The sequence below is a fragment of the Neomonachus schauinslandi genome, chromosome 12 (assembly GCF_002201575.2).
Source record: "Neomonachus schauinslandi chromosome 12, ASM220157v2, whole genome shotgun sequence".
Taxonomy (NCBI): Eukaryota; Metazoa; Chordata; class Mammalia; order Carnivora; family Phocidae; genus Neomonachus; species Neomonachus schauinslandi.
This window is the reverse complement of record NC_058414.1, coordinates 20600261-20610606: the sequence shown is the minus strand read 5'-3', so window position 1 is coordinate 20610606 and position 10346 is coordinate 20600261. Positions and strand designations below refer to the sequence as shown.

Below are 10346 nucleotides of genomic sequence, written 5' to 3'. Positions count from 1 at the left end.
TTTTTTTTTTTTTTTTTTTTAAGATTTTATTTATTTGACAGAGAGAGAGATAGCGAGAGTAGGAACACAAACGGGGAGTGGGAGAGGGAGAAGCAGGCTTCCCGTGGAGCAGGGAGCCTGATGTGGGGCTTGATCCCAGGACGCTGGGATCATGACCTGAGCTGAAGGCAGACACTTAATGACTGAGCCACCCAGGCACCCCGAATGTGTCCTCTATTTTCGAATCATGGTTGTAATATGTTCTCATCTCTAAGGAAATTAATGATAACTGCAAGGTTTCTACTTCATCCAAGATGCTTTTTTTCCCTTCGCTTGTTTGGTGTCCCATCTTTTGTGCTAGATGTCTGGTAAATCGTACTATGGTTTTAGTTGGAGACTTAAGAGCTGAGAGAAACTCTGCTTCATTCTGGAAGTTGACGTCCTTACATATATATATACTTTTTCAGCTTTAGATTTGAAAGATCCTTATTTGTGCAGGCAGTGTTGACATGGTTTGTCAGAGAAGGTAGTGAGAGGTACTTTCTATGTAATCCTCCCTGGTAGACCTTGGCTAGTAACAGAAAACAGTCCTGTCAGTAGCATGGAGGACATTAGGAGAAGGAAGGGAAAAATGCGGCGGCGGGGAATTGGAGGGAGAGTTGAACCATGAGAGACTATGGACTCTGAGAAACAAACAGGGTTTTAGAGGGGAGTGGGGAGGGGGGATTGGTTAGCCCGGTGATGGGTATCAAGGAGGGCACGTACTGCATGGAGCACTGGGTGTTATATGAAAACAACGGATTGTGGATCACCACATCGAAAACCAATGATGGGGCGCCTGGGTGGCTCAGTTGGTTAAGCGACTGCCTTCGGCTCAGGTCATGATCCTGGAGTCCCTGGATCGATTCCCGCATCGGGCTCCCTGCTCGGCGGGGAGTCTGCTTCTCCCTCTGACCCTCCCCCCTCTCATGTGCTCTCTCTCATTCTCTCTCTCTCAAATAAATAAATAAATCTTTAAAAAAAAAAGAAAACCAATGATGTATTGTATGGTGACTAACATAACATAATAAAATTAAAAAAAAAAAAGAAAGAAAGAAAACGGTCCTGTCACACAGTTATGCTGTGGGGATAAAGCATTCTTTTTTTTTTTTTTTTTTAAGATTTTATTTATTTGAGAGAGACACAGAGACAGGAAGAGAACACGAGTAGGGAGAGGGAGAAGCAGGCTCCCCACTGAGCAGGGAGCCCAATGTGGGGCTCAATCCCAGGACCCTGGGATCATGACCTGAGCCGAAGGCAGACGCTTAACCAACTGAGCCACCCAGGCACCCTGGGGACAAGGCATTCTTGAGCTTACTTTGGGATCTACCTTTATGTACACTCCAGACTATTTTGTATTTCCCCATATAATTGCTACAGCTTATGACATGGATTTTTTCTAAAGTGAGTTCTCTTCTTTGTTTTCCTTCCATCAAAGAGTAAAGGCAGTGGACTACTTTTTACTGTGATGTACATGGTATTACAAATTTGCCTTCACCATGTTACACATAAAAAGAACACATTTGAGTTAAAAATAGCAACAATGATAAATCATGGATTTGAAGTATAAACTCAGGAAAGAATGTAAACACATTTATTACTTAACTTGATGTAAGACAAGATGATCATCTTCCTAAAGGGAAAATAAAAAGGAGGGTAACTTAAGATATAGAGGAGTATCACTAATGAATGTACTTAAGAAAATCAAGAGATTGGGGCGCCTGGGTGGCTCAGTCGGTTAAGCGTCTGCCTTTGGCTCAGGTCCTGATCCTGGGGTGCTGGGATCGAGCCCTGCATAGCGCTCCCTGCTCAGCCTCCCCTCTCCCTGCTCGTGTTCTTTCTCCCTGTCTCTGTGTCTCAAATAAATAAATAAAATCTTTTAAAAAAAAATTAAGAAATTAGAGAACTTCTTAATGATGAAATATTTGGGTTTAACTTTCTAGGGGAATGTATCTTTTGAAAATTTTACAGCTTAGCTAATTTGAGTGGACCCTTGGGTTTCTATAGTAAAGGATCTTTAGCAGTGACCTAATTTCTGCAGTTCTAGTTTATACCTGCTCGTTAGTATACTGCTTGCCCAGGAGAGAATCTAGTTACTTGAATTCATTATTAGTGGTTTAGGTTCCTTACTCTAATCAAGCCTTTTGCTGTGTTAGGTGTACGAAGATAATCAATGCTGATTCGGAGGACCCAAAGTACATTATCAATGTGAAGCAGTTTGCCAAGTTTGTGGTGGACCTCAGTGATCAGGTAGCACCTACTGACATTGAAGAAGGGATGAGAGTTGGGTAAGACTATTTTACAGTAAATACTCCTCTTTCGTTAAAGATACCGTGTCACATTCACATCCTTGGCTTTCTTTGGAATGAATGAACTGGGTGCCGTAGAATAACGAAGAAATACTCTGTAGTAGAGTAGTACAGTTGAACATCCTTTCTTCTATATCTGCTGCTTTCTCCTACCCCACTAGGGCTTTTTGTGAATGGCTTTACATGTCATGCTCAAGTGCAGGATTTGAGAGTTGAGTTTGACGGTCTATTTAAGGTAACATGGTGTGAGTGGAGGAAGCACTTGCTCTAGGATAGTTAGGATTAAGTAAGTTAATGTATATACAATGCATGATAATTAGTACATTTTTTGAATGTGTTGAGTGAGGATCTTTTTTATCTCCTTAGGGTGGACAGAAATAAGTATCAGATTCACATTCCGCTGCCTCCCAAGATTGACCCAACAGTTACCATGATGCAGGTAAGAAAATATGGGAGGGAAATGGAATGGCATGACTTTGAATATAATTGCATCCATCTCAGAGAATTTTGAAACTTTGACTTGTAAACTATCAATATGTGGGCATATACTGAAGAATTACAAAAATGTTTTAAACAGTTTTTCAGATGAGAATGTTTTTATCAGTCTTTTTATTGGTCTGTCTCTTTCACTTAGTGTCATAGCAGGTAGTATTGCGAGTGGTTCTAGGACACTGGACAGTGTATTCCATTTTTATGGAATTCTTATTTGCTGTGAGTCTGATTTTTCTTTCAGGGTATTGGGTCTGCTCTACTGGATAGAACATTTGAACTCGTATTCAAAAGTCTGTGGCTGTATGTTACACGTTTTCATTCTTCTTTTAGGTGGAAGAAAAACCTGATGTCACATACAGTGATGTGGGTGGCTGTAAGGAACAGATTGAGAAACTTCGAGAAGTAGTAGAAACACCATTACTTCATGTAGGTGGCTGAGTCTGTGCACTAGTTACCTGTCATTAGATAGCTTTAAAAATTTTATATTGTCTTTAGTGAAAACTTTTGAGGTGGTGTGGTGAGTTGGTACGTTCCAGGAGAGAAGAGGAGGCAAAAGGATTGATTGGTCAGCCCTATTCAAAAACAGGTCTGCTATCTTGAGTGACAGAGGAAGTTGAGATATAACCTTTAGCAATATGTTGAATTTGTTGTAAGTTATTGTAGAAGAAACCACGTGTTTTAATGATACCAAGAGGATGTAGGCTTAAATTGAGTCAAATTAAGCTTGGGAGGATAATGGAAAACGAGGATAATACTCTTGTTTTTTAAAACACTTTTTTTTTTTTAAATCAGTGGGAAAATGTTTTGTTAAGCCTGGGTAAGAGAAACACCTTCAAAAGCCATTCAGTATTACGTGTCTTAGAATAAGCGAAATTCTTATTTAGATCAAGTATATAGGTTGTGCACTTAATAGTTTTGGTTTAAATATCATGATACTTACAGATATGACACAGAAGTAGTTCTGTGTTTATTGCATGGAAGCGATAAGTGTAAAAATCATGTCTCCCACCACAGCCAGAGAGGTTTGTTAACCTTGGCATTGAGCCTCCCAAGGGTGTGCTGCTCTTTGGTCCGCCGGGTACAGGCAAGACCCTCTGTGCTCGGGCAGTTGCCAACAGGACTGACGCTTGCTTCATTCGAGTTATTGGATCTGAACTTGTACAGAAGTACGTCGGTGAGGTAAAGTACACTGATCAGAATCAAATAATATGTAGCCCTGTGAAAACAGTTCCATATTGAAGGATTGAGACTTGAAATTTCTTGACTGATGGATTGTAATTCGTAGTTCAGAAGCCACCGGCCTTCCCTTGGTCACTGGAAACAAACAGCTGCCTACAACTTTTAATCATTATGCTCCCTCTTCAAAAGGATGAGCTTTTCTACAGATTTGGTTTCTAAGACCCCAGAAATACAGTGAATGCATTCAAAAGGGTACTTTCATTTCAGGGGCAGCGTTTCATATCCTATTGAGAAAGAGAACATAATCGTCTGTATATGTGCGAGCGTACACACACATGCACGCACGTATACATTTGATGTATTTTCTCATTAGAGTTAAGTCTGGGGCTGTGTATATCACATCTGAAACATTAATGATTAGTATACTTAGAGTAAGACTTAGTAAAGGAGCAGCATGAGTTAAGATATGCTTCTGTTCCTTGATCAAAACTTAAAAAGCAGGGGCGCCTGGGTGGCTCAGTCAGTTAAGCATCTGCCTTCGGCTCAGGTCATGGTCCCAAAGTCCTGGGATCGAGCCCCGCATCGGGCTCCTTGCTCAGTGGGGAGCCTGCTTCTCTCTCTGCTGCTCCCCCTGCTTGTTCTCTCTCTCTGTCCCTCTCTCAAATAAATAAAATCTTCAAGAAAAAAAAACTTACAAAGCAAAATCGGTGATCAGAAATGCCAAGTGATAAATCAGATGCTTTCTTTCATTTCCTCAATTTTAACTGATTGAAATGGTACCTTTATTCAAGTGTTCATTTGACCTCTTCAGGTCTTGAAGTATTGGCTATTTAATAGATACAGAATCGTGAAATTAATACTGTTTTGAGGCTAATGAGATTAATTTGATGGAATAGGTAACAAACTTGTTTTTTTTGAAAAAGCTTTAGGTATTATTAATACTTGAGAATACTGTTAGGAATATTGAAAAGTTTGAAGCATAGCTGCTTCTTGTGTTCAAAAAATGTTTTAAACCAACTCTGAATTATTTCTCTCATTAGGGGGCTCGAATGGTTCGTGAGCTCTTTGAAATGGCCAGAACAAAAAAAGCCTGCCTTATCTTCTTTGATGAAATTGATGCTATTGGAGGTATGAGTGGTATTTTAGAGAACTACTTTAGGATTGTTCTTTTTTTTCTTAAGATTTTGAGTTTTAGTTCTCTTCAATTTTTCCATCGTTCAGTGATTTTTTTTAAATTATTATATTATTTTTTATTATTGGTTTTCATGAGCCTTCCAAAGTAATATGTGTAGAGTCCTCTTGATATGTTAATCTTGTACAGAATTCTAATTCCAACTCTTCTTTCTGTGAGCTCTGGCATTTCTGAGCTACAGATCCAATAAACAATAGAGATACACTGTAAAGGAAAAAAGAAATATTATAGAGCATTGCTATTTCTCAAAGTCTTTATCTTTGTACTTTCCTAATTTCATTCACATGACACATGTTTTCACACTTTAATAACTCCTAACTTGGGGTATAGCTTCACTTGATGTAATAAGAAAGCATTGGGGCATAATTTAGTTGGTGGGGTTTTTCATAAAGTGTACATAAAATAATGTTATTGTTGGCTTCATAGATTTGATGAAATGCAGTATTAGCTGGGCGATCTAGACAGGTTATTCCAACTCTGAGCCTCTGTTCACTTACCTTATAAAGGGAATGATAATTCCTGCCTTGTTTATTTCATGGGTTTTAGAGAGATTTAAAATAAGTCATAAGGGTGTTTGGGTGGCTTAGTTGGTTAAGCATCCAACTCTTGATCTCAGTTCAGGTCTTGATCTCAGGGTTGTGAGTTCAAGCCTCACATTGGGCTCCATGCTGGGGTAGAGCCTACCTAAAAAAAAAAAGTTAAGTAATAAATGAGACCTTGAAAACTCAACTGTTCTGTAGGCCTGGACTATTGTAACAGTTATGAGAGTAATAATTCATTTAATTTTAGGAGAGGGGAGGGGCAGAGGGAGAGGGAGACTGACACGGGGCTCAATATCACACCCCTGACGTCATGACCTGAGCCGAAATCAAGAGTTGGACGCTCAACTGACTGAGCCATCCAGGCGCCCCGGGAGTAATAATTCTTAATAGCCCGAGAGATGTCATATGTTCAGTTAATGAACTTAGTGACAAAAATGACTTGAAAACATAGTGCACCCCGTAATGTTCTTTGGGGACTGCAGTTAGGTTACCTAGAGTCTTGCTTTTAGACTGGATGGGTGTTGTTGGGTTTGGACATTCTGTGGTTAATGTCTTGGAGGGACATAATGTGTGACCACAGTGTATTGATGTCATGTTGTGACTCTGAAGTTATTTGTATGGTATCTTTGGAATAAGCCTTATGATGACGTCAGGATGCTCTGAAGCTGTGGCTTCCAAAGTACACTATGTATAAAGTAGTATTAGGGTACAAGAAGACAATCTGGAATTTTTCTTTGTATTTTTAATATCATTTAAAAATTTTCCAATTTTCTTTTAATGTACATAATACATTAATATAACCATATGTATTTATACAACTTAAAAATGAAAATAGATGTTTGGAGGCCTTTTTTTTTTTTTTTTTTTGCTATTTTGGTTGAAATGAGAGATTGACATTAAGCTAGAATATTCTAATACATCTAAATTAGTGTGATAGTAAGCTGTTACAGTTCTACTGTAATTTGGATTTAGCCATATTTTTAAGGAAAGTTTCTGAGAAACTTCAAGGAGTATGACCTTTTCTTACATACAGACACCACTGTAGCACTCAAGTCCGCGTGTATTACTGTTTCCTAGTCCAGATGTATATTGTGCTAAAAATGGAGGTGTTCTTGATTTAAAAAACAAAATTCCTAAAAGAGGTTTAAAAAGAATACTTTAAAAGGAGCCTTTGTTAAATAAATCTATGATGAGTCCTTTTGAAAGATTCACTTTCTAATCAGTTTTGTGTAAATAGGAGGCTGTTCTTAGAGAATGTGCTTCACAAGGAGATGCCCGCTCGCGCTGGAGCACGTGACTTGAGCGGAGATTGTACTTTCGAGTTACTCATTGCGTGCTCCTGAGAGGACGTGAAGAGCTTATTTTTCCTTTTGTCTTTTCAGGGGCTCGTTTTGATGATGGTGCTGGAGGAGACAACGAAGTGCAGAGAACGATGCTGGAACTGATCAATCAGCTGGATGGTTTTGATCCTCGAGGTAACATTAAAGTGCTGATGGCCACTAACAGACCTGATACTTTGGATCCAGCACTGATGAGGCCAGGGAGATTGGACAGAAAGATTGAATTTAGCTTACCTGATCTGGAGGTGAGAAAATCATTTCATTTTAGAGAGGTCAAGAATTCCTTCGCTTGAAATTTTTTCTTCCCGTGATGTTTTTCCATTTTAATATTTATCAATTCCATTTTTAGGGTCGGACTCACATTTTTAAGATTCACGCTCGTTCAATGAGTGTTGAAAGAGATATCAGATTTGAGTTGTTAGCACGACTGTGTCCAAATAGCACTGGTAGGTTGAAAGGTCTTGTTTATTATGTTTGCTGGTCTGTCTTTTCAGGCTGCTTTAATAAGCCTGTTTTCTTTTTGTTTGAAAGGTGCTGAGATTAGAAGCGTCTGCACAGAAGCTGGTATGTTTGCCATCAGAGCACGGCGAAAAATTGCTACTGAAAAGGATTTCTTGGAGGCTGTAAATAAGGTCATTAAATCTTACGCCAAATTCAGTGCTACTCCCCGCTATATGACATACAACTGATTCCCCGAAGGCTTTCATGAAAACACCTCTTTTCATTGGCATCCTAACTTTATTAAATAGACTTGTTAATAACCATTACACACACAAAAATAAAGCATTTCAAAATTGTATGTTTTCTTCAGATGTCTATTCTCTGTAGTACAATAAAAGGTGATATCTAATGTCATCAGGCAGATATGATGTGTATTGTGTTTTGATCACTACCATTTAAGGGTCCCATATCATAAAGTGCTTGCTTAGACCATGTACATTCTAGGCGTATGCTGGCTGGGTGCCGATGGTATCCTCCCATCTGCCCAGTGAGGTGGAGCTAATGCATCTTGATGTAATGCATGCAAAAACTTTCCTACTTCTTATACTTGTAGCAGAGCTGGGATTCAAGTCCAAGTTTGTCAGCTCGGTACCTGTGTTCCTCACCTTCATGCTCTTCTGCCCCTCATCAAAACAGCCCATCTAGGCACAGGACCACGTGTTTTAATATTTTTTTATTTTTTTCCTACCACATGGACTAATAAAGCTTTGACCAAACTCTTAAAAGTGGAAGAAGCATCTGATGTATTAGGCTTTGCTTTGTCATTTGAGTTGATTTCAAGTTAATCAAGAAGAATTAGTGACTTTAATGACCAGTGAAGTAGTAAAGCAGAAAGAAAAATATATACATAATATTCTAATTTAGAAAATCCAGAATTGGTTTCATACAGAGAAGTACTTATTTTCATTTTATAAATTAATGGTGTAAAATTTTGATAAAGCTCCTGTTAGACTTCTGGTGAAGCGAGGTATTTCTAAAAATAAAGTTGTATTGGGATCCTCAGCAGATCTCTAAAATTATTTCTTGTGCAGCCATCACCAAATCCCCTCCCACCTTGCACCACCGTTAGCCTCCCCGCCTAAATACTGAGATCCAAGCACAATAAAGAATGTTTTTATTGCAGTTCAGTATTCATAAATAAGTAATGCAAAATAGCAAGAACTGGATATGTTTTAATTCGCAGAAAAAAAAGTTGACAGCATAGAAAGTGCTTTAAATGTTGTATTGAAATATTTAACATGAAAGTTTTCAAAGAGAAGAACAAAAGCCCTTTGTTCATAAAATCCAACCAGTATGCTTTTCTTTCTTCATTTTTCTTTTTTGTGAAATGGATCAGAACAATTTTCCTAAGCCTGCCCTGGTCTTTCATGAGTTATGAAACAGAGCGAGCCCTTTCTAGGTGTTAGGCTAATAATAAAATATACTCAAATAAATGAAGATGTATGTTTTTGTAATGTTTTAATAAACATAAGCATTTACGTCACACTCTTTGAAGTCTTCCCAGGTTTTTCAGAGAGCTACATAGTAGTATCATATGCACCGTGTGGGATTACTCAAACTGGCTCTGTTGAGCTCACTCAGGCCTAACATGGTGCAGGCTCTGGAGAGTCTTAACATCTCAGTTACATGATGAAAATCTAATGTCATACATCAAACTGACAATTATTTGAAAAATTTGGGTGTTTCTGTCCAATAGTATTAACCCTATCTAGATGAGCATCTTCGTACCCAATTTTAAAAGAACGAACACACATTCACTGGTAACCCCCTCCACCTAATCTATGCACATGTGTGTCCATTTGCATGTGTTTGGATGCACATGTATGTTCTATATATATCAGGGTGCTGATAAGTCAGAATACAAAGAGTTGATGGCTTTAGAAAGATATGTCATGATCTGTAAAAAATACTTTCTATAAACATTTTAAAAATGCGATTGGATTTATAAAAACTTAATTTTCACAAAGCTCAGCCTTATCCGTTACATAAAGTGAAATGAAAAGCCTGGTATGCCTTTTTCTCAAAGGCAAGATAGATTTTTGAGATGCTCAAACTTGATTAAATCCAAGTCAGTAAGCCAGCCTACCTGCTACAATGCTAAGCTTTTGGACATTTTATTGTTGGGATTTGAGGGGTTTCAAAGCCCGTCTCATGCATTTTGGTTGGCTATATGGAGAATTAAGGCAGTACTTTTTACCAGTTCTCAAACCAACTCTTATCAACACTCAAACCATATTATCAAAAATCTAAACATACTGAATCCTAAAAGCATTCCTGAAAGATACACTAAAATGGACCAACAGCATTTTTACACTCAAGGCACACACAGGCTCACACCAAAGACGTTTTATTTGATTTTAAAATTTAAATTGATTTACTGTCTTTAAAGGGGCAGACATAATAGATAAAGCCTTCCCTACCATATACCCTCCCTTCCCTCTCCCTCAGCCTCTCATGAGGGCATATGCCACCCCACACCCCCCAAAACAAAAACACACCTACCCACTGCAGGGCAGGTTCTGTGTGTCTGTGACCCTCTCCTTCATACACGTGAGGGCAGACTCATTTTCTCAAAATGTCCCTTTGGAGGCAGGCACCTCCTTTCTCTGTTGAACAGTTAAGAACACAGGATCAAACCACATGGAATGGATATTTTAGATGTTACCTGAAAACTATAGAATGAGCTACTCCCAGGGCTTGCAGAGGATTCCTATCCTTTGTTCTCTGAGTCCCACTGCAGATGAGACTGGCAGTTGGGATCCCACTATAAGCC

General features: G+C 38.7%; 1 protein-coding gene across 1 annotated transcript in view; it reads left to right on the top strand.

Annotated features, from left to right (window-relative positions):
* Positions 1-8003, top strand: part of PSMC2 (proteasome 26S subunit, ATPase 2) — a 14643-nt gene extending 6640 nt beyond the window's left edge. Inside the window, exons 5-12 of the mRNA XM_021689837.2 lie at positions 2175-2306; positions 2694-2766; positions 3150-3245; positions 3834-3998; positions 5039-5126; positions 7115-7317; positions 7422-7518; positions 7604-8003. Of these exons, the coding sequence (XP_021545512.1) occupies positions 2175-2306; positions 2694-2766; positions 3150-3245; positions 3834-3998; positions 5039-5126; positions 7115-7317; positions 7422-7518; positions 7604-7761 (1012 nt within the window). The 3' untranslated portion in view covers positions 7762-8003. The remainder of the gene's footprint in view (positions 1-2174; positions 2307-2693; positions 2767-3149; positions 3246-3833; positions 3999-5038; positions 5127-7114; positions 7318-7421; positions 7519-7603) is intronic.
* The last annotated feature ends 2343 nt before the right edge of the window (positions 8004-10346 follow it).